Source organism: Mauremys reevesii, linkage group 19, assembly GCF_016161935.1.
Source record: "Mauremys reevesii isolate NIE-2019 linkage group 19, ASM1616193v1, whole genome shotgun sequence".
NCBI classification, from domain to species: domain Eukaryota; kingdom Metazoa; phylum Chordata; order Testudines; family Geoemydidae; genus Mauremys; species Mauremys reevesii.
Genome location: NC_052641.1, coordinates 12,949,210 through 12,973,403, shown reverse-complemented (window position 1 = coordinate 12,973,403; position 24,194 = coordinate 12,949,210). Strand labels below are relative to the sequence as shown.

The 24,194-nt window shown below is 47.2% G+C and overlaps 1 protein-coding gene across 3 annotated transcripts in view; it reads right to left on the bottom strand.

Annotated features, from left to right (window-relative positions):
• Positions 1-3,925: 3,925 nt before the first annotated feature.
• Positions 3,926-24,194, bottom strand: part of FAM102A (family with sequence similarity 102 member A) — a 45,786-nt gene continuing 25,517 nt past the window's right edge. For all 3 annotated transcript variants that reach the window (XM_039506733.1, XM_039506732.1, XM_039506734.1), the window contains exons 3-12: positions 22,533-22,653; positions 22,141-22,170; positions 16,583-16,699; positions 15,965-16,011; positions 13,609-13,763; positions 12,029-12,133; positions 11,511-11,700; positions 11,182-11,303; positions 9,878-9,947; positions 3,926-8,948 (exon numbers count right to left, since the gene is read on the bottom strand). In XM_039506733.1, the coding sequence (XP_039362667.1) occupies positions 8,903-8,948; positions 9,878-9,947; positions 11,182-11,303; positions 11,511-11,700; positions 12,029-12,133; positions 13,609-13,763; positions 15,965-16,011; positions 16,583-16,699; positions 22,141-22,170; positions 22,533-22,653 (1,003 nt within the window). In that variant the 3' untranslated portion in view covers positions 3,926-8,902. The remainder of the gene's footprint in view (positions 8,949-9,877; positions 9,948-11,181; positions 11,304-11,510; positions 11,701-12,028; positions 12,134-13,608; positions 13,764-15,964; positions 16,012-16,582; positions 16,700-22,140; positions 22,171-22,532; positions 22,654-24,194) is intronic.

Sequence of the window (24,194 nt, the reverse complement as noted above, 5' to 3'; positions counted from 1 at the left end):
TGAGGAATCCACCATGACCCTTGATAAATTTTTCAGTGGTTAATTACTGTTAAAAATTTACATTATATTTCCAGTCTGAATTTGTCTAGCTTCAACTTCCAGCCAGTGGATCATGTTAGACCTTTCTCTGCTAGACTGAAGAGCCTATTAAATATTTGTTCCCCCATGTAGGTACTTCTAGATGGCAATCAAGTCATCCCTTAACCTTCTTTGTTAAGCTAAATAGGCTGAGCTACTTGAGTCTATCGCTCTAAGGCAGGCTTTCTAATCCTGTCATCATTCTCCCGGCTCTTCTCTGAAACCTCTCCGATTTATCAACATCCTTGAATCGTAGGCACTAGAACTGGACATAGGATTCCAGCAGCATCAAATATAGAGGTAAAATAACCTCTACTCTTACCTGAAATTCCTGTTTATGGATCTCAGGATCCCATTAGCTCATTGGGCCAGAGTCCGAGAGAATGACAAAAGAGGGAAATAATCCTTCCTCTCCCTCACCTTTTAAATGTCTTGTCTATTTGGACTGTACCCTCCTTTGTGCAGACAGTTAGGAAGTGTATGTGCATTGCTGCACTCTGCCCTACCCTGCTGTGCCTAGCACAATGGCATTCTTATCTTCAGGCCTCTATGTACTTCTGCACTACAAATAATCATGTGCTAAATTAAACAGGCACCTAAAGTACAAATCTACAGATTACAGCATCCACCGCAGGGGTGGGGATACATTAGTGCATGTTTGCACAGTGCTCTAGGGACTAGGTTAAGAACTCCAGTGCTGCTGTTGAAATGTGGGCAAATGCCTGACCTAGAAAGCAAACAGAGCAGAATTTGCCTTGTTCCCCTCTCAATCTTGGCTCACACACACCCCCGAGTGCCAGCAGTGAATTTCCCTTTGTTAAACAGTTCTCAGAATGCAGCAGTCGGGGTCTAAAAAAGGACCAAGGCTTCTTCCAGCACTGGCCTTTATTTGCTCAGGGTTAACAGGTTGATCTAGTTTCAATACCCACAAACACCTGGTCTTTGTGAGCCTTCTGCCATCTTGAAAGTGACTGGATTAAAATCAGCTCATTCTGCCAACACTAAGTAGTCTTTGTAACCAGAAGAATGCAGCCTAAATCACATGAATGCAGTTTTCACATGCAATTCCCCACCCCACAGGGTGGATAAAAATTGATGATTTTTTTTAAATAAAAGATTTTATTTAAATTGGATTTTAAATGTTATTTAAATAACACTTTTTAAAAAAATAAACCAATTTAAAATGAATTTGAAGTTAATACAAAATATATTAAGGCCTAAACATCTTATAATCTCTTTAAACATTTAAATAAAAAAAGTAGGCTGAATCCATGAGTCTCTATAAAACATTGAGTTCAAGGCTGCTTTTCTGTGTAAAGAAAGAACCTAGAGAAATAGAATCATAGAATCTCAGGGTTGGAAGGGACCTCAGGAGGTCATCTAGTCCAACCCCCTGCTCAAAGCAGGACCAAACCCAACTAAATCATCCCAGCCAGGGCTTTGTCAAGCCTGACCTTAAAAACCTCTAAGGAAGGAGATTCCACCACCTCCCTAGGTAACCCATTCCAGTTCTTCACCACCCTACTAGTGAAAAAGTTTTTCCTAATGTCCAACCTAAACCTCCCCCTCTGCAACTTGAGACCATTACTCCTTGTTCTGTCATCTTCTACCACTGAGAACAGTCTAGGATCCATCCTCTTTGGAACCCCCTTTCAGGTAGTTGAAAGCAGCTATCAAATCCCTCCTCATTCTTCTCTTCTGCGGGCTAAACAATCTCAGTTCCCTCAGCCTCTCCTCATAAGTCATGTGCTCCAGCCCCCTAATCATTTTTGTCGCCCTCCGCTGGACTCTCTCCAATTTATCCACATCCTTCTTGTAGTGTGGGGCCCAAAACTGGACACATTAACTTTGGAGGTCAATTTTTAGAGAGAATGGGTCACGTGCAGTATTAAGGGCTTGATCCTGGGGGGGGGAGGGCGCTCGGGGGCTGTGCTACTGGTTGCAAGAGACTGGCAAAGTCATCACAGGCATTGGGACCCAGCCTCTGACACCATCGCGTATTACACGAGGATCATCCGCTGAGTCTACCTGAGTGGTCTCATATTCCTATTTGATAGCTCCTCCCTACCTGAGCTCTGATTGGCTTAGTTCTCAAATTATGAATATTTACGACTCCACTCAGTCGCCATTTGCTAACATACTAAAAATGTATAATTAATAAAAATCTGAAGCTACAGAATTGCTTAAGTAAATGGCTGTAGTTAGAGCGTACTCTCCTGGGGAGCAAAACGATGCACCAAATCAAGTGTGAAGGTGCCATGGGCCTGTAGTTGTAAATCAACATATTTTAATGTTATATCACCCAATGAGAATGCACCGTTCTTTAGAAAATAACTGAAGTACAAATGAAAAAGTTGTTTAGAATCAGTGATTTAAATCAAGGCTTTCCACTGGGTGGTTTAAATCACCTGGATTTAAAATCAGTCCACCCCTCTGAGGAAGAAATAGAAAAGAATGAGTTGCCTTGCATGGCTCACAAGCACCCAGCTGGAAGTTATTAACAGTGCTGGAAGGAAGCCCATGGGGCAAACGAGGAATATATGGGGTGGGATTTAAAAGATTCAGGTATTTGATAGAGAGAGACTTTTTGGGGGAGGATGAAGCAAAACACAGGATGCCAAGTTTAACCAGCGTGCAGCTCCAAGCAGTTATCTTGGAAAGGGTGCAGGTTGAGTCTCCTTACTACAGCAAAGGTTCTCATCTGTCTCTGTCTGGCACTTCCCCTCCCAGGTGCAATCTCACAACCACCCTGTGGTGGCTACAGCCATAACCTTCATGGAAGGGGAATACTGGGGCCAGGTCTATGCTACAAAGTTTCATCAATATAGCTGTGTCTGGTTTCAGAGTAGCAGCTGTGTTAGTCTGTATCCGCAAAAACAGAAGTACTTGTGGCACCTTAGAGATTAACAAATTTATTTGATCTTATTTGTTAGTCTCTAAGGTGCCACAAGTACTCCTGTTCTTATAGCTACATCTAACTCTCCCATCCCCGCAGCTGACAGATATGCTGGCAAATCCAGAAGAGCTTCCGTGGGCCCAGCTATTGTCATCAGGGCAGTGGTGTTACCATGCAGCAGAAAAGCTCCTGTCGGCATAGGCAGCTTTACACTAGGGGGCTCTGCCCGTAGAGCCGTATCACCAAAACCTGGGTCGCGTGTAGACTAGCCTAGCCCTCTGAAGCTGTTTAATAGATTCCTGGCTTCTCCGCAGTTCAAGTGAGGAACCAGAACCACGTGTTCAGCCAGATCGCTGCAGATGGCCAGCAGATGCTCCACGGACCGGAGTCTAGGAACCTCTGCCTGTTGTCTTTCCTGACAAAAGCAGCAGTCAATGCAGGCACACAGGGTGGAGCTGGCCAGCCCCGGATCAAACACTATTTTTTCCTGTGCTGGGCAAGATGGTGGCAATTGCCTCAATGCAGACCAAACTCCCTTTGCAGGTCTTGCTCGGGCACTTAAAGTGAGATCTACTTTGCATCTTTTTTGTATTCCTCTTCAAGACTGGGAACTCCCCCACCCCCATTTCAGGTGATCCACTCCACGTTGGGTGTTGGGGCTTGTGGTGTTTGCAACCTTCTCCATTTCCCTTCCTACCTGCTTCCAGTAACTAAGTCAAGGGAGGGAGAGCCCTGCTAAATAAGCCCTTCATAGCTTAGCTACTGTCCCAGAATTCATGGAGGGATTCCATGGGTCAATTATTTGTATTGCAGTGACATGTAGGCGCTCACTGTGCTAGGTACTGCACATGCACAGCTTCACTTTCATCAGCAAGGAGATTAAGAAAGCCCAGGACGCACTGGGGGTGTGGAGGGGAGTGCGGGAAACAAGCCAAAGATCAATAAGTGAAGTACCAAAAAAAACCCCTTTATTTTCCCCAAAACCATAACAACATTTGACATTATAGTGATTTCCTCTTATATTTGTTATTTCTCTACATTAGGAACCAGATACAGAAAATACAGACACGATCTGCTGAATCAAAGACGGCACAGCATTCCATTAGAAAAGAAACAAAAAACTAGAGGAGCAAGATAAAAAATGGTGAAAAATAGTCATTCCCTCCAGCCCATAAACTTTCCGTGAATCATCATCATCAAAATAGAGCCGTGGAAGTAGCTTCTTTCTCCACGCACTTCTGCTTTGTGGAAAAAAAAAATTAGATTTTCTCTTCTTTAGATTTCAAGGTAAAAAAAAAGTTAAATTCTCTTTCAAGCCATTTTGGAAATTTGCATAGACCCATTCCCTTTCCAAAAATATCTGTCATCTCTCTCTCTCTCTATAGCATCTGAATATAAATCGAGTGCGCTTCTCTTCTGAAGATCACTGAGCTCAATTCATGTTCAAGAGAATAAAACAATCTCCCCTTTCCCCCCACATGAAAAAATATGGGCTTTAAACATTTTCTAATGCTCTCAAGGCAAGTAAGAGGATCAGCTGCACCTCCAGCTCAAACCTTCTTCCAAGTTCCTGTGATTTCCCAGGTTTTCTATGCTCACCCCTTCCCCGTGGGTAGGAGCAACAGCTCGATGGAGCTGCGGAGGAGGCTGGGTTAGGACTGCAGAGGAGGGCTGATGGAAAATGCAGCTTGGGGGGTGGGGACTGGACTTTGCAGGATCAGCCCATTAGGTAGAGGTGCCGGCTTGTAAGAACCACAAAAACTCGCTACCGGGCGCAGCGTTTGTGGGAACAGGCCTATAGAGATCAGCCCTGTCTACAGGACTGAGTCACTGGAGCAGCAACTCCCTCAGCTTGGGATTGGGGGAGAGGAGCGGAGCGATGAATTAGTTAGCAGCTCCTGAGGTAAGGCAGCAAGGGACCAGGGTGGGGAAGGTTTGCTCGGCTCCCTCTCCCCAGGAGGGGAGCCTTTCACCTGGGCACTCTCGTCTCAAGCGTACCTGGAGTGAAGTTTCCCAGAGGGTGGTGAGTGCAGAGTCCAGCTGCACAACCATGAATTTAAAACAACGACGCAATAAAATAAAATCAACCCCTCCTATTACATTGTAATGCAACAACTTTCTTCAGATCTCAGCCCAGTTCAACACACTCTAAAACCCAAAACCATTTAAAAGGGCTAAACTTTCCCTCCAGAGGGTGGCGCTGGGGGAGACACTAAGAAACTGGCTGTCCTTAAATCATCAGGACAGCATGAAAGCTCCCATTTAAAGTGCCAGTCACAGAGAAACTGGAGGCATTAGGTCATCCTTTCCCCATTCTCATTCCCACCCACAGCAGAGCCGAGCCAGTCTCCTCCCCGACTCATTTGGGGGCTATGCCGAGTCATGACCTTTACGTCTGCCCTTCCCCGGATAATTCTTCAGTTTACGGTTTCTTTAAAAAAGTTAGTAAAAAAAGATATTAGGCTGAAGACCCCATGCTTTGCAGTGGGCTTCCAAACAGAAAGGTCTTGAAATGTTAATCTGTTGTAATGGGGAATCCAGTCCATTCCAACTTGGCCCTGGGGGCTGAGGGCAGGGGGGCAGGGAATCCAGCTCTGCTCCCCTGGGTCAGCCCAGCTTAACCGTCCTGCTCTCCTGCACCAGAGACCAGGGCCTACACCATTGATCAGGGATGCAAAAATCTCGCCAGAGGGCCCTTTCCTTGCCTAGTTCACTTCTGGATCCCCTGAGAAGGGGACAATTGGGGAGGAAAAGTTACCTCCTTTAGCCTCCCTGGAATAAAATACCAATGAAACGACAACACCAGCCTGCTGGGTTTATAAAAATTCAATAAACTTCAAGGAAAAAAACAACAACCTTGGAAACTAACCAGTGGTTTAAGTTTGACAAACTCGCAAAATATTCTTCAGCATCCCAACTAGCAACTAATACCAGCAATGCCATGAGGAAAAAAGTGCTTGCAAGATACAAAGCTTCCTGCCAGGCAGCAGACCTGCTGCCCAGCCAATCCCAATGCCTGTTCAGCCTCCCTCTGTGCTCCAAAGTACACATGCAGCACCAGGCTGCAGGACTGTTGGGCATCACTTGTGAGGGAGGATGCAAAGCTGGAATTTGGTGTGGTATGCGGAAAGACGACTCCTCCCCCCTCCCTGGGCCCTGTTCTGAACAATCAAAGGTTAGCTCTACTCACTTGTTCCACATGACTAGGGCTGCTCTCTTAGTCAAAACAGGAGGGGTCTGAGCTAAAAGTTGCTAACAGACCATCAACATCTACGAACTCATCAACAACTGCCAGGGAACAAGACCAAGAGGCACAAAAACTGTCAAGAACTTAAACAGCAGAGCACTGAACAGCTGCAAAGCCAGAGAAAGCAATCTACAGAAAGGCCGCAGCTCTCCAACATCTCAGGATCAGAGGTTAGGGTTGCTTGCCAGCCTGGTGACGGGGGAGGACACAGTTTCTTGAAAGCTAACCTGCTCCTCCTTTTGTCCAAAGAGTGTTTTGTGACATGTCACAGCAAACGGCCCCTCCCAGCCCAGTTACCTCTCTTGCCAGCTGGAGCCCAGAACAAAGGCTCTTGGTTCCCAGCCATTGGTGCAGTAACAAGCAAGATGGACACCAGAGGGAAGCAGCTAAACTGACCTGGTTTTGGACTCATTCCTGTGTTACTTGTCTCCTCCCAAGTGCTGCTGGAAGGCTGCAGGAATTTAGGAGCCGGTTTCCAGGAGTGCTGCATGCCCACCGTTCACCCACCGCTCCCATTAACTTTGGGGGGCTCTGCACCATAGAGTGCCTTTGCCCATAGGGAAAGCAGGGTGAAGCACTGCCGGAGGGGCACTGTGCCAGCCAACCCAGCCTCTCCGGCAGCAGCTCTAACTAATTCTCCCCCTTCTCCAAACCTTTGGAATCCTAAACAGTGTAGAGCCAGCTCTACCTAAGCCAGCTCGGCATCTCACCAACCTGCTACCTGGTGCCAACCCGAGCGGAGAGGAGATTATGATTAAAATGTAGGCAAGAGCGAAAGGGCCTTGCCTTTGGACAGACTTGGTCCAACCAGGAGCTCTTTCCCACGTTCAACCAGAAGGTTTGACGGGCCTAGGCCACGATTAGTTAATTCTCTCTGAGGGGAAGGTAGGTGGGCGAAAAAGAGTGCCCCCAAGATGCTGTCTGCACAGCTACAGTACGCAAGGAGAGGGACTGGCAGGACTGTGGCATGAATAGCTAGAGCCAGCCTTGCTATGCTGCTCACAGAATCCTCCCCATCCAAGCCTCCAGTGCTAGTCAGATTAGAAATCCAGGCCCCCTCAGTCTTGCAATCTTCTGTGGAATTGCCTTTCCCACAGCTCATCTGCATGCATTCTAGTTACCCCGGGACACAACCTTTAGTCCTGAAAAAAGCTTGGCCATAATTAAGAATTTGAAAAACAAAAACGATTACCAATTTCTTCTTCCTGCTAAAATGGGCCAGCGTGTTGTGAGAGAAATAGGATGCGTGCACACGCACATGTGTGTAGCCAGTGACCTGGAGTGTGCTGTTAGTCAAAGTGCATGGCTGCCGAGTGCTACTACAGGACAACAGCAAAAAAGGAACGGGCACCACACAGAAATAGCTTATAGGCTGAAAGCATCTGTACAGAAAGGGCTGCGAATGCAGCCTGCGGCCAACCCAAGGCAGGAGCCTGCCTAGATCCTCACCTGTAGTTCAGCTGCCAGGAGAAATCTACAAGTGGGAGTTGAAAAAGGCTCACCTCTTTTCTGCCACATCGCGCCAGGAAAAAGGGCAGTAAATGTTTCAGACAACTGCAGAAACCAAACGAGAAAACTCAAACATGAAAAGATCAACCAAGACGATCAATTGTAAGCCTGTCAGACCCAGAGTTCACACGTCAGGGGCGGAGGAGAATGGCTGCTGTGGCTAGTGCAGCAGGAGGGCTCCACTCCAAAGTAGCTGAGATTTAGCCATTTCTTTCTGCATTAGTCAAAGCTTCTCCCCAGCATAGGAGGGGACTGACTTGACAATGGCTCCCTTCTCACATGGCATGAAGGGCCAACCAGAAACAGTTCCCTCACTGGCTCTGGTTGGGAAAGACAACCGTTTAGCCACCCTTGCCATGATGGAAGCAATCATCACAACCAAATCACACCCCCTGTTCTGGGCACATATGGAATTTCTAAAGTGCTCCTGCTAATACCAACTGATGAAAATGGCCTCCCATGCCCAGCAGTGGAAGGCGGTACTGCAGTTAGTGATGCTAACAAGCGATAGCATTTAACTTTAACATCGAGTTCCATCTCTGTCTGTTCCATTAGTTTTCTGAAATGCACTTTTGGGAAATGTTTCCTATGAGCAGATGACTGCGGGGGTTTGTTTTTTTGGATTCATTGCTCAGTAAAATGTTGCCTTTGGAGGTGAAGTTTCCTTGCAATCCACAATGCAGAATCAGTGGAATCAAGTATCCTGCAAGTGGCCAGCTCGTTGTTTCAACAAGGAGCTGCTTTCCTGGTTTGTCAGTACTGGTTTTCCCCTTCAGTGGTTTGAAAAGTTCACAGTGGTACAACCCAATTGTTCGCAGATACAGGAGTGAAGAAATCCCTAGTAAGGAAGCAATGCGTGGAATGAAGGACTGGTGAAGGGAGGAACATCCTCCAGCAAAGAGAAGGCTTCCAGACAGACCCCTTGGATCTGCAGGGAATTCAGGGGTGTTTGGAAGCACTGGGATGAGCGGGGAGTTAATGCCAAGTCAGGAAAAGTGCAGGTTCTGGAGTGGTATGGTCTCGGAGGAGTTCTGCAGTGCAAACGGAAGGGGAGTGGGGTCTGGAGAAATCCCTTCTGGAATGTTGCATGTAGAGAGGTACAGACTGGCATCCGTGTGGCAGAGGACGGGGTAGGGGGTCTGTTGCCAGCAGGTCTACCCTGTTCTTCACATTTAACGGGTTTCAATCACCACTGGCTCATAAACTCCAGATGAGGCCCTGCAGGAGGAGGGGGTGGGAGGGAGAGAACAAGTTCTTGTATTCATACCTTTAGATTAAAACAAGCATCTATGCAGAGCTCAGAATTCAGGAATTTTTTCCAAACAATTAAAAAAAATACTGAAAATAGCTAAACCAGCCTGCATAACAAAAGCCAGGCAGCCAAATGGCAATCAACATCCCAAAGCTGGAAAGAGAACTGGCTGCAACACACTTTTCCTTCCTGCGAGAGACAGATGAAAGAGGCTAGGCTGAGGACATCTGGAAAGTCTCCAGAGAGGAAGCTGTCTATTGGAGCAGCGAAAGCCAGAGCACTCCAGGGCTCTAGTCACAGCTTTGCCACTGACTTGATGTGGGACTTTGCATGAGGCACTTCACCCCAAGCTCCACTTATCCTGGAGCTTGTGAGGTTTAGTGAATGTAAAAGGCTTTGAGATCCTGTGATAAAAGGTGCTATGGCAGTGCAAAGCATTATGGGAACAGTGTATTTAATAGCATCTCTCCTCACAGAGGAAATGAGCTCTGAACAGACGCAGGAAAGCATGCAGCTGAGAATGAATTAGGCTTTGCAGTTTTGCTATAATCCAACAGGGGGCAACAAAGTTGCCTGCCTTGAACAGGCTTTGAAAGCAGAGAAAGACCAACCCCGATTGTTCTGTACTTTTACACACCTTCCCTCTGTCCCCATTCTAGCAGCCAAGATCAAATACCCCAGTCAAGCTTCTGCTGAGCTCGGAACACACACAAGCACAGCTGCATCCTGTGACTAAAAGGGATCCCAGGAGCATTAATGTGGGAACAAAGCCATCATGTATCGCACGATCTTCAGAAATCTCTACTGAGGCGAGGTGAAAGTCTCCTAAGCACAAAGAACTAGCTGAGCAATCTTCACAGAGCCCCAGCGTCTACCAACCTTTCAGGAGCCATACCTGTTTCCCAGCTGAATCCCACTCAATGTAGTTGTGCCATCTCTGCTCACAAACAACCTCAGGTTACTGTCTGCGGATAGGAGAAGAGAAAGAAAAAGACAGTAAAATCCACAGTCCTGACAATCCCCAGATATCTCCTACGGTCCATGTTACACAATGCTCAGCTAGGGGAAAAAAAATCCATTTTCATTCCATTTCTGTGAGCGCAGGTGTGTTTACACTCTTGCTCTGATGGTTGTGAAGCTTCATGGAACTCCCTCACCTCCTTGCTTTAGGAAGATTCCCAGGGCAAATCAGACTTTGGAAGAGTAAGCTTTTAAAAACAAAATTTTAATGAATACGGTTTTGATGACTAAGTTGTTTTTTTTTAAACTTCTAAACCGTGTCATGAACAAGGAGTCCTTAGCATTATTTTAAAAACTCCGAGACAAACGTTCCCCTGCACCATTTGCCATCTCATCATTACACCACTATGGAGATACCCTGTTCTGTCCTGTCTAGTTTTCTCAGAGAGCGGAGTGCAAATTCATTAATGAAGCACGATAACCTGTTTTTAAATCATCCAAGCTGATGGAAATGCAAACAGTGAACTGTGTGAGTAATGAACAGCAAATTAGATTAAAGTTTAGAGTTCTGGTTTGTATAACAGGCAAGAAAATTAGTTTAAATATTGATTTTAAAGGAGGACTACTGGAAATTTCCCCCTAAACTGACCGGTTTTTAAAAACATTGTTTTCAGTTCCTTTAAAAAGATTGATAAGGCTTTTTTCCTCCTCTGCAGTATTCGTAAGGGTCTTTTGGTCAGGCCCAAGTGCCAGTATGTTTAAACCCCTCCTTCTTCCCCTCTCTTTGCACACACCTACCCTGCTTCCTCTTCAGCTTTGCTGCTCCTGTTACTGGCAAACTGTTCCTCTTGCACAGCCTGGGAAAAAGCATGCCCGGGAGCTGCCCCAGAGCTATGCAGGAGGGTGATGCAACTGAGCAGCAAAACTGACTACACATGAGGTGCTGTCAAAAGTAAACCTGGAAAAGAGAAGGACTGTTTGCCTCCAGCCTCACAGCTTCAGTTACTTGTAACAGTAGCAGGTACAAACTGTTTTCAGAAGGAAATGCAGTTTTCACATCAGTGGGGTCCCTTTAAGATATCTGCCACTGAAACTTCCAGCAAGTACTAACAGCAAATTACAGGGGAGTGGGAGGCAACATCGAGTGACGCCGGAGTTGGAATTAGAGAGGCTGATGAACGCCGCTAAGGCTGGAAGAGGAGCAGCGAGTCTCCCCTCTGCGCCTCGTACTAATCTCACCTTCAGTATTGCTGACGTCTGTGAAATCCTGACTCTGCATAATTTTCTCCACTATGTCGTCAGCATCAATCCTAGTATCATCCACCCACGTTGGGTGACTCTCCACTGAATCCTTTTTCCTTCTGGGAGGGGGAAAAAAAAAAAACAAACAGATTCAGCCCCTGGGGTCACCGGCTGCCAGTGCTGTCTGTGTCCCTTAGCTGTAGCCTCTTCCATTCCGATTATAGCAACAGCAAATCTGAGGCCATAAAAGTAAAGGAAGAGTGAAGGATCCTTTGTTTCTAGGCCCTTCCCCATCCACAGAGATATCATCTTTATACTGTACCTACCGGGATGATCTATCCAACAGGATGGCTGGTCTTGGGGGGCGAGGTGGCTTGTCTAGTTTGTGGTCCCGCTCTCCCTCAGGACACTCCACTGTCAAACTGAGCCCCCCCGAGGCGCTGCTGCTGGTGGACGTATTCCGGCGGTGGGTCAAATCAGACATACTGGAGGAGCGAGAGTGCTCCGTGCTGTAACCTGTGGATAGAGACTCATGACAAACCAAACCTACCATCCCATAGCAACACAGTGCAAAGAGCCAAGTCTCCAGTCAGGGCAGGGAAGCTTCACTGAGGAGGAGAGGAACCTCAATCCACAAAGGCAGAGGATTACACAGATCAGGTCAGATCTGCAGTCATCACAAAACTGGGAGTTCAGAAGGCAGGCTCGGGAGTGGCTCCAGGTCACAGGCGTGGCTGTGAATCACTCTCAAAGCAGGAGAGTGCCAAAGGAAAATAGATTTGGAGATCTGAAGACCTGCGCCTTCCTGGACATGGATGCCAAAGTTCAGCAGGTCAACAATTACCAGAGATTTTGGACTGCTGGCTGGCATAACTGGAGTTCCGTGAATGCCCTGAGTGGAATACTTCCTCTGGACTGGACAGATTCTGGTCTGGTTCCTCTGGAACGCCTGCCAAACAACAAAGCACTCACGTTATCTCAGCCAGCCAGTTCACCACTTCCTGCAGAAAGACTGGATGGGAACATTGTTGCACTAGGGCCAGGGAAGGCTGGGAAGGTGCACGCTTCTTGCTCTGCATTGACTTGCACAGAGTTAGAAGCTGCCAGGGACCATTTATGACAGTAGCCATGAGAGGCTGTGTCAGAGTAGTCACCCATTCCAGTGGCTGACGGGATGCCCAACTCTGGAGTTACCAGGGACCTCTGATCCCTCAAGCCCATGGAGATGATGGGTCATGTCTGAAGCTATTTCATAAGTAAAAGATACCTTTGAAAAATATTAAGCCCGCTTGGTGCATGCCATGCAAGAGACCAAGTGCTGCTTATAGGCGCTTCACTACTCAGACATAAAGCAGCCTGTGGAGTGCTGCGAAGGCCATAACCCAGGACTTTTCAAGTGAAGAGCAACAGAGGGTGGTACAAAAAACCAAAGGGGCAGGATTCTCAAAGCTCCAACAAAAACGTGGGAGGATCCCAACAGGTAGGGAAATGCACTGAGTTTGAGGACAAGAGCGAGGTGGATTGAATCCATCTTTCCCTCATATACACAGGTACAAGTCAGATGTGGGGCCTGAGTCAGAGATGATGGTAAACCTCAGACTGGAACTCTGTTCTGCTTCAGTCTCACCCTTGGGCTGACGGATGTACGATATAAAACTCCTTCCTGTTAGCTGCTTTTCCTACTATAACCCCCCCTCTTCTACCCTCATAAGGGTGAGTTTCACCATCATTACATCACCTCTGAATATGGCCTGAAGAGTCGGTGCTACCTCTGAATTTCGAGATTTCACCTGCATGTGAAAGGGTTGTAAGGAGAATTTTTGGTCTCCTGGATAAACATGTAAGCCAGGTTTTTTTTTTTAAAAGGGCTCATTGAGGTGAACTGGGTAGCTCCAGATTTTGGTGCACTATGCATCTGTCACAGTATATTTGCAGCCCATTCACTTTAAAGAAGGGAGCTGGGGGAGGCTGCAATGTCCTTGAAAAATGGAAGTCTAAGAACTCTGCTTCAGCAGCTGGAATGAGACCATTAGATCTCAGACCCTGAAGCACTAAAGGCAGCGCAGGAACTTTTCTAAACATCAGCCTGAGCAAACCTAACAGCAGAGAGGTGAACAGTGTTAAGTGTCACTGAATATAGGAGGAACCACAGTGAGGGCCCCTTAGAGAGGATTGCAAGAAACACATTAAGTCAGTCCCTGGAATGGCTTTATCTCCTCTGTTAACAGAATTACATGTGCTGCACTTTCATGTTCACCCTGCTTAGCTACATCTAAAAGAGAGTCTTACAGGTTGCTTAATTAGCAAAGACACTAGGACTGGTGAGGGAGAACATGCAACGCAGAGATTCATTAACCTTCCAAGCTGAATGGAATCCTGGAACAACAAAGTGCTGCATCAGTCCTGAGCACAGAGGGCCTGTACCTGGATTGAGAATGGTGGGTCTTGACTTGGCCTGACGCACTGCTCCAATAGTGGCCGAGCCGCTGATGCTACTGGTAGTCCCCTCGCCTTTACAGGTCAACTGCAGGGAGGAATCCTGTCCTGGGATGGTGATGGATTTGGCTGTGGAAGGAGGCCTGCAATGGCCAAAAGACAGGACGTGATACAAATTACGCAAGCAGAACTGGCAGCTTGAAGAGGTGACTAACAAAGGAGACCATTCCCTTCTTGCTTCTTTGTGGGGAAGGATGGAAGCCTGCAAGGAGTTTTGTAAGCAGGGAACACTGCAACACCTTTGCTTTTCTGCTCGTTTTTTTACATTAGAAATTCAGGTCTTTGACTAGTTTAGAAGACTACAGTGGCCAGCGAACTAGCAAAATTACTACATAAGTGATTAAAAAAGTCTTTTGTCCTCTCAACTGGTCACTTAAAAAAATAATCAGACTATTTTATAGATTTTAAGGCCAGACGGAATCATAAAATTCATTCAGTCTGACCTCCGGCATAACGCAGGCCAGAGAATTTCACTCAGTTAACCCTGGATTAAGTCCAATAACTTGTGACTGACTAAAGCATATCTTCCAAAAAGCATCTTGATTTGAAGAGTTCCAGAGATGGAGAATCCATCACTTCCCTTGATAAGTTTTTTCCAATGGCTAATCACCCTCACTATTAAAAGTGTGGGCCTTATTTCTAATCTAAATTTGGCTTTAACTTCAAGCCTTGTTATGCCTGTCTGGACTAGCCCTTTAGTATTCGGCATTTTCTCCCTACAAGGTCACTTATACTCTATCATCAATTCACCGCCTCAATGTTTTAGATGAACTAAACAGATTGCACTCCTTTCTTCTCTCCCAGGTCCTCTCCAATTTTTCGACATCCTTCTTAAAAAACACAGGACGCCAGAACTGTCCACTAATCTAAAATCTTTGGAACCTCCCCGTCAACATCAAAAAAGCATATTTGGGAAAGGGGGTGAACCCTCCTCGTCTAGATGCAGCTTATCTCAGTAGAAAAGTGTTTTTACAGGTACAGCTTATACCAGTTCCCCAAACAAAATAAGCTTTACCAGCACATTTTTGCAAGCATAAATCCAACTACACTAGGGCTTTTGCCCATATAAATATGTTGTTAAAGTCACATCTGTAACTGACATTACTACAGAGGCAAAAGTTAAGCGTGGACTCCAAGAAGCATGCAGCAGAAGTTAAAAAAAAAAAAAGTTATTTTGTTGAACAGTCACCGATAGATGCACATATAGCTCAGTCAAGACTTTTCAACATTACAGTGTAATATATTTGTTATGGTTTTGATTCACTGTCTTCATGCATTGTCATGACATCACTATGCAAATACTGCAGAACAGTGTTAGGATCTCATACCACAATTATTCTGTGGCTGTCAGAGACCTTGTTTTCAATAGTGAAATCTCTCTCCAATGCCTCAAGATTTGATTACTACTGCTCACAAAAGGACAGGATGGTACAGCTCATATTGAGAGCTGGGGTTTGTTGCTAATACTCTCCAATGCCTAGCACTGGGGGGAAAGGATATCTTCAGTTAAGGTGTATAAACAGATCACAGCACAGACCTAGGGCCACTTCACATCACAAAAAAAAATAAAATAAAAAAAATCCTCCAACAAAACCGTCTGGGGAGGGAGATGGACAGAAACCAAGACTAAATTCTTGATATTTTTAACCTTAAAAACAGATTTTTTTTTAAATTATGCTTCTTTTCTCCATCACAAAGCAGCAAAGAAGCCAAAATGAGAGCACACTTTGGGAAGTCCCCCACACATCTCCTTTCATGGTTCATCTCACCCGTTCATTTGTAGATGTTACTATTAATCCCTTAATCCAGTCAGATTTTTTTTTAAATGTAAGTAATAGATAGAACTGCCAGTTAGTGGTAAGAAGTCAAAAAGTGACCTTGTACTTGTACCTTCTATCAGTATATCTAAAAATGCTTTACAAACACCTCTGTAAGCCAAACGTTTTCTCCATTTTACAGATGGGTAAACAAGCACAAAGAAAATAAGTGAACTGCCTGTCACCCAGAGTCTGTGGCAGAGCTGGGGATAGAATGCAGGAGTCCAGATTCCCAGTTATAAGCTTTTTTCCTACTGTACTTTTGGGGAAGTTTACTGGTTTATAAAATTGCTTAGGTGATCTGTGGATAAGATGCACAGGATCATGTTTGTATGTCACTGGGCTCTACCAGGGATCGTGGACAGCTCAGGGTGGATAGCCCCACCCTTCAGGGAACAGCTGTGTGTCCAAAAAACCCAGCAAATGCAACAGGTTCCGCAAGACTGGAAGACTACCCAGCAACTCACGTTTTGAAGCAGGGGTCCCCAGAGAGCAGGGACATTCCAATTGTGACCTATGGGAGATAGAAATGATACAGGTCATTAGGAACTGACAACTCCACCCAACTAGTCAGTCATCAATGGGGATATCAGCACTGGGTCCTGTGAGACTGGGAGAAGGGGAATCTAGGAATCAGGAGCTTGCACAGTACTTTGGATCAGCAGGACTGCCTTTCCATCCAACGCAAAAGTAAGATGGAGAGATACAGTGGAGCATTATTTTAAGCCACTAGTATCACAATATCCATGATGTATCAGCACCTCCTGCTCAGAAAGATGCTACAGCAGCTCTAATGGTGGACTCAAGACTTTCTTCCAGCTCATGTTTTATCTGCAGATACAGGATGTTATTGGACTGCTACTGTTTAACTGCATACCAGTACACATCAGAATGACTGCTCTCTATGGAAGTGGGAAACTATCTCCAGTCTGGCTTTGGAAAGGTGCTTCTCTGCTAAACAGCTCTGCTCACAAGGTCGCAAGTGGGAAGGCTGGGAACAAAATTCTGTACTACAAATTCAGGCGGGATTTTTGAAGAATGCACTGAACTCTAGGATCCCGTCCATGCGGACACTGACTACGCACCTTTAGGATAGAGTTATCCTGGCGGGTGTTCTTGGTATCATATCCTTCCAGCAAGCAGCATCGGACAGTGAATCCAGAGCCAGCAAATTCTGCCAGATTCAGATCAGCAAAACCCAGCTGTGGCCAAGAGAAAACAGGGGGAAAAAGTTCAATAAAGAGAGAGTGAATCTCACACAGAACAAAGGAAGAGAATGTGTTTGTGGTCCAGGGCAGATGCCTCTGCAGACCACTATGCAACTTTGGTTACATGTCAGCATCTACTCTCGAGGATGGAAAAGGTCACAATCTTAGGCAAACATTTCTGAGCCTGCAGGAAGCCCCTGTATGGAGGAAGGAAACACAATGGTAGTTCTGGTGAGGACAGTGTTAACCAGCCTGCGGTTGTTGCATAACCAAGGACGTGGAAGGCACTAGGTCAATGATGTGGAAAAAACAGAATCACATACACAAACATAATAAGGCACTCTTTGTACTAGGCCATCCCAGAATGCACTGGAGCCTGCAAGCCAAGAGATGAAAGGATATTGTTGTAGATGAAACTGACACATTGTTTCTGAGGAACAAGAAGGAGACCATCAGAAAAGCAAGCTAGCAGTCACTTTTAACCTCCTCTTTGGCCATGCAGTAAATCCCAGACACGCTCTGGTATATGCGCTAGAACAGGGGTGGGCAAACTTTTTGGCCCGAGGGCCACATCGGGGTTCTGAAACTATATGGAGGGCTGGGTAGGAAAGGCTGTGCCTCCCCAAACAGCCTGACCCCTGCCTCCTCCCACTTCCCGCCCCCGATGACCCCCCTCAGATACCCGGACCCATCCATTCCACCCCCCCCCCCGCTCCTTGTCCCCTGACCGTCCCCTCCCAGAACCCCCCGCCCCTGACCGCCCCCCTGGAATTCCACCCCTATCCAATCCCCCCGCTCCCTGTCCTCTGACTGCCCTGACCCCTATCCACCCCCAGACAGGCTGCCTGGGACTCCCATGCTTATCCAACCACCCCCGTTCCCCAGCCCGATTGCCCCCCCGAACCTCTGCCCCATCCAACCGCCCCCTGCTCCCTGTCTTCACCCCGGGGACCTCCTGCCCCTTATCCAACCCCCTGGCCACCTTACTATGCTGCTCAGAGTAGTGTGTCTGGCAGCTGTGCTGCCCAGCTGGAGCTAGACATGCTGCCGCTCTGCTCGGCAGGAACGTTCCGCTTCACCACCCAGAACGCTGCCCGCGTGGCGGCGTAGCTGTGGGGAAGGGGGGACAGCAGGGAAGGGGCCAGGGGCTAGCCTCGCCTCCCTGGCCAGGAGCTCAAGGGCCAGGCAGGATGGTCCTGCGGGCTGGATGCAGCCCCCGGGCTGTAGTTTGCCCACCTCTGCCCTAGAGCTTAGCCATTTTGATGGGGTGCTCCTGGAACCTTGTTTCCTCACACCCCTAGTGGTTAGCCAGCCAACAGAAAGTTTGATAGACAGGCAGGAAAAGGAATGTTTTAGGAGATTTTTAATTATGGCCTCTCTAAATCTTAGTTCTTTTAATAAACTAGAGAAGAAAAGGACACAGGTGAGTGAGAATGCAAAACAAACTACAAGTAGAGCCGATAGGAAGGAAAACAAAATCAGATACATGGTACAAGTGTGTTGATAGGAGAACATACAAGAACCCAAATCAAAAAGCAGCAGTGATGTTACTCTGCACTCCTGGTCCTTTGAAGATTTATTATGAACACAGTCTAGGTGAAGGAGTCAAGCAATCAAAGAAGCCAAGAGGACAGTTCATGTTCTCTGCACTTTCGGGCGATACGTTTTCTCCTTGACACATTCAGCTCAATCAGTCAGAACCAGCCGCAGTCTCTGCCCTTTCCCCGCGTTTGAGCAAGTTACACAGCCCCACAGCGAGGAGAGAAAAGCTTGGCACTCTGATGGGTAGGCCCCACTCTCTCACAGGGAACGCAAGAGAAGTTGTTACAACATACACTGCAATACAGGTCTGGGGTAGTTGATGTTCCCTGAGGAGGGAGCACAGACCTTAATTACAAAGAAAGCTACCGGGAAGCATTCATGGTAACATTTTCTGATCTTGTGGGGGTTTTTCCAGAACTGAAAAACAGTTGAGTAGGGCTCAGTTTAGAATTCCCCTGTTTTTAATCTGACTCTTACCTCTTGGCAAGCAGAAACTCCATCCTCCCATGCTGACCAGCAGCTTGACAAGCAAAAGGGACAATGCTATTCCTTCTGCTGTTTGAATCACAACGATGACTCAAGTTCATCCGTATTTTTTCCCCTGACAATTTTTTAAATCCATGTTCCATTTGCAACCCAGGACGGGGCAGCAAAATTCAGGTATGCCCTACTAGAATGTCTTGGACCAGTGATTTATGGGCCCGGGTCAGCACCATGCTAATGGCGTTTGGGGTTTCATCTAGTCACTCTTGGAAGCTGACAGGTGATTACAGAATGCCACTGTGAATCAGTTAATGACTACTGTAGGACTTCTGTATTTGGAACAGAGGAAGCCAAGTTCTAAACAGCTGGGATGTTCCTGTATAAGAATGACTAAGGGACCAGAAGGGAGACTGGGACTTAACTGATGGTCAAGAGACTAAGGAGAAGGCAAGAGGACTGACACTTCCTTTCTCCCCACCACCCCCTCCAAGGGGACTGCAGGGACAGAGTGAAAAGACAATGCAAGGTAAAGTGTATTCTCCCAGTGCTCTCACTACACTAGGCTACGAATCAACATCCAGCCGAACAGGCAGTAGCTCCAGGAACGGGAGAGCAACAAGGCTCCAATGCCAAGTAGCTCCAAGACCAAGGCCTTGTCTTTGCTAACACATGGTTAGCCCCTACCACCACTTCCTAGCTAATACGTGATAAAAATCTTAGTGTGGACAAGGCAGGTGTAGTTTTGACAAGCGTCAGTAGGTTGGCGTAAACCCCAGGCTCCCTGCTGGTCATAGTAAATACTAGTGGGGACCATAAGGTTGAAGGGAGCAGCTAGCAGTCTTGTTTAAAATACTGATGTACCCCAGCATGGGGGATTTGGGCTCACAGTCATGACAACACCAATAGGATACCATTACACAGCACCCTCCCCCGGGGCGGACCAACTGCAAACCCCTACCATCCAATGAACAGATACAAACCCCTGGACCCCCTCCCTCAGAAGACAGGTGACTGGTCCCCATGGACTGCAGGGGTATAAACTGATGCAAAGCTTTACACAGCATGCTGGGGCCAGGAATTTTTTTCCAGGAAGCAGACTCCCAGTGCAGGGAGGTGTCTGCTGGAAGGCAGAAGCTACAGGAGGAAGGATCCCCTTAATGAAAGGATGTTCTCAGCTGTAACCTTTCAGAGCAGTTTCCCTCATTTTTCCAGCCAGTTGACGGCATTTCCATCCGGTTCAGGGACAACAGGAGGGGAAAAAAATAATAATAATAAAAAAAAAGTTTCCACTTCAACAGCACATCCTGCTGGCCCAGATCCATAACACCTCCAGGCCTGCACCCTCCCACAGAGACATTCATATGAAGTCCAAAGGTCTACGGAAACCCAATTTCTGTCCTCTGCACAAAGCCACTTGGAAGCATCAGCAAGTGAGTCTTCAATATCTCATAGCCACTTTGGCAGCATAACTGGGGGGGATGTTGGCAAGGGCCCAGTGTCCTCATTAGCAGCGGGAGAGGCCCTGCGATATCTTTGTTGCTATCTCCTCACAGCTCAAGGAGATTTCATTCCACTGTTTGTAAAGAGTTTGTAGAGAGATGAAAAGCTCTGAAGTTTTGGAAGGATATACATCTGCATGCAACCCGCTGACGCACAGAACATGTACACCCCTTCCCCCCTCCCCTTCTAGTGCACCTCACAAGACCACTGCTTATCTTTGGGTAGCTTTTCCTTGCAGAGTTAGCTTGGGTGATTGGCATGTGGCTTGGGTTAGCCTAGTCCAGTGGGCGCAGTCGCACTGCAAAGCTCTAGCAGAGCGACTGTGTTCAGTGGTGCTGCCCTCACCTGTGTGTTGCTAGGACTTCTGGGGGCAGAGCCTGTGGTTCCTGTGTGTTGTAGGAAGATGCTCTAGGATTTTCCCAGTAAATTGGGGGAGGACTTGTTTGTCCTTCTGGGAGGGCTTTGGAGGATTATCAACACCTGAGTGGTTTCCTTTATGCCCTCACTGCAAAGTGGACAGGTTATCAGCCCAAACAAAAGTAAAACTAAAGTCCAAGTGCATGTCCTAGGGTGGGCCAGATACCCCAGAGTTAAAGCACCAAACTCAGATCAGAGGGGTGTCTGGGTGCATCTGTGCGTGCATGGGGGGGGGCGGTTAGGGCCATACCCAAGTAAAAGCCTGGGGTAACTCTGCAGTGACATCCCCTCTGAGGCTCTTCCAACCCAACATCTCCAAGTGGTAGGGAAAAATTCAGGACATAGATTAAAGAGGGAACAGGCATGTATGTACTCAGTTAACCAGGTGTTGCATGTATGTCCCTCCCTCCAGCTGCGTGGCTCTTGCTGGGCAAGCAGCTCTATGGATTGGAAGAACAGCTTTTTTAAAAATGAAGTTAGTGAGTAAGAAACAGATGGTCAGCCCTGGAGATTGAGGTCATAATTAGGCACAGAACAGGAACAGAGTGGGCAGCAACCGCTTCCTCCACCCACAGGCCTCAATCCACATGTAAGGATGAGAGCCTTGTTGAGCCTTCAAAGCGGATTCCATCCTTGGTCTCAGACCCTGCCAATAAAGGTGCCAACTGGAGCAAACTGTGATGGGGCTTCATGTAACAAGAACACCTGCCCATTGGGCACTGACACTATCAGCTCATTTTACATAGGCCAAAGACCAGCCTTCACACGCAAGCAGCTGGCTTTGGGCCCCATGCAGATTCGTAACTCTTAAAGCAACCCACTCTCTCCTTCCTGCAGCAGGACCCAGTCTGAAGAGGGAAGACACTCACAGCCTGTTGCCTCTACTGCAGTGCATGAGGTTTCGTGCATACCATGCCTGATAGCAGAAGAAAAGGAATGAGTTCCTCAATAAAACCTTTCTGTTGATTGATCTGTTCATCCCTTCCAAGTCTATAGTGCTCTCCGTGAACACGCCTTGTTGCAGCAAGAGCTTCAGCTAAGCTCCAGACTGCAGTTCTAAGGGTCAGCTAACACAGCTAGCCGGTTACTGCATTCTGGGGAACGCAGGGTAACAGAGTCTACATTCTCTGTGGGCCTGTTCATTAGCGATGACCCCGAGCGGTAGAGTTTCACATCTGTCTCAGAACTTGCCCATGGTTTAAGGGTGTGCGGGTCGGTGGTTTTGGATCAGTCCCCTCTCTAGAATTCACATGTACAATGGGATCTGGATTCTGTCCCAGCCAGTCACAGTCCTGCCGTTTTAGGGTAAATAAATTAGTTCCATCCCCAACTACAACTAATGGCTCTTTCCTCGGACCGCTTTACACAAACACAGCCCCGCTTCCTGAGACATCCCACCGCTGGCCATGTGTCAGAGCGCTGACGGGCCAGAGGTGCTGAGTGCACACAGGACGGCCCAGCGTCCTACCCCTCTTGCACGCTCTTGCTCTTACCTTGGAGTAGGTTTTTCCGCCCTTCAGTTCCTATAATGTGAAACAAGAAGAAAAACAGGAAAAGGAGCCATCAGCTTTACTGTGGGAACAAAGGGAAACTCATCATACTGTCAGTGCTAGAACAGGCCTCCAGGATTTCACCCCTCCCTGGCACCCAGGGTAGCACCTCCCTCATCTCCCCTTCAAACAACATTGCAGGAGGGTGGGGTGTGGATGTGTGAGGGAAGCATGCTGACTATTTCCATTCAACTAGCCCAAGCATAAAGCTTCTGATTATCATTCAATATCCATGCATCCTCTCACACCTCCAAGACAAGGCAGCCATGGAGCTGTACCAATACACCCAGCTGCTGGGGATGCTCCGACGTCAGAGGTGGAGGCTGGGTACTCACCTTACGCACAGATACTCGGCAGATGCAGGGATCCAGGAGGCCAGTGGCAGGATTGGCACTCATTTTACACACAAAGGTGAATTTCTTCTTCCAGCGGACACAGTTCTCCTGCACTTCCTCTCTGGGGGAGGGGGAGAGAGAGAGAGAGAGAGAGAAAAAAAATCATGAAAAAGCAGCCTGAAAAGAAGGTATAAAGCAGATCGAGCCAATCCCAGCTGCAAAGCCTTCTATTGTGAAGAGCTGCCTGGTCTGCAAAGCTCTATTTGAATGACATTTCAATCAACATCAGCCAGAAATCACATACAGTTCTGGTTATTTAGGTGCCAAGACAATTCCCTGACCAGCAGACAGGGTCCAATCCAAAATTTCACACTAGACTACATCTCTTCTACACTGAGCTTTAAACAGAATGTGAGGACGGTGTTTAAGCATTTCCAGCTCAACCTGTTTAGTCGGTTGGCTGTCTATTGTGGATGGGGCTAAACTCTGTTAGAAGTAAGTTTAAGAACTGTTTTCTAGCCCATCCTGCACAGCCCAGGACTCAAATTTAGCCACGTGCCTTACAAGGCAAGCACACTGCCTACACAGGGCTCTGTGGGGCAACTCTGCTCTCGTGCTGGGCTGCAGTCAAAACAGCAGCCCTAGAGCAGCGATTCTCAGCCAGGGGTACGCAGAGCCCTGGGGGTACGCAGAGCCCTGGGGGTACGCAGAGCCCTGGGGGTACGCAGAGCCCTGGGGGTACGCAGAGCCCTGGGGGTACGCAGAGCCCTTCCAAGGGGGACATCAACTCATCTAGATACTTGCCTAGTTTTACAACAAGCTATGTAAAAAGCACTAGCGAAGTCAGTACGAACTAAAATTTCATAACAGTGACTTGTTTATACTGCTTTATACACTATACACTGAAAGGGAAGTACAATATTTATATTCCAATTGATTTATTTTATAGTTATATGGTAAAAATGACAGTCAGCAATTTTTCAGTAATATAGTGTGGCTGTGACACACTTTTATTTCTATGGGTATGTCTACACTACCTGCCGGTAGCTGAAGTTGTGTATCTTAGGTCGACTCCCCACCCTAGTGTAGACCTAGGGTAGGTCTGATTTTGTAAGCAAGTGGTTTTTAAGAGAGGTGAAACTTGGGGGTACGCAAGACAAATCAGACTCCTGAAAGGGGTACATTAATCTGGAAAGGTTGAGAGCCAATTAGAGGCCAGAGGCACTGCAAGTGGGAGACCACCATACGCACAGAAAGCAAGAAACAAGACTGGGACCACGCCAGCTAAAGATCTTGTGCTCTTGGTTTGCGCTGCAGCTGCAACTGAGGCCGGCCCCGTTCAAGAGAAAGATGGTGCTAGGGAGGGGAGAACCTGTGCCCGGAACAGTCTGGGAATGGGGGAAAGCAGCCATCCAAGCCCCCTACCTAATCTAAGCACTGCAAGGCAAACTAAAAGGTGTTTAAATTGAGTTACTGTAGGCTGAGCCACAGAAAGAAATGGAAGGGAGAGAAATAGAGGCAATTCTCTTGTTGCCTCCATTTTAACTTACAGGAACTTCGGATCAAGATTCCTGCCTCTGCAAGGCCCTGAAAGGAAGCAGGGGAGGGAAAGGGGACATTTGAAACAAATCCTCTTTTTCGGGGGTGGCGCGCATCAGCATG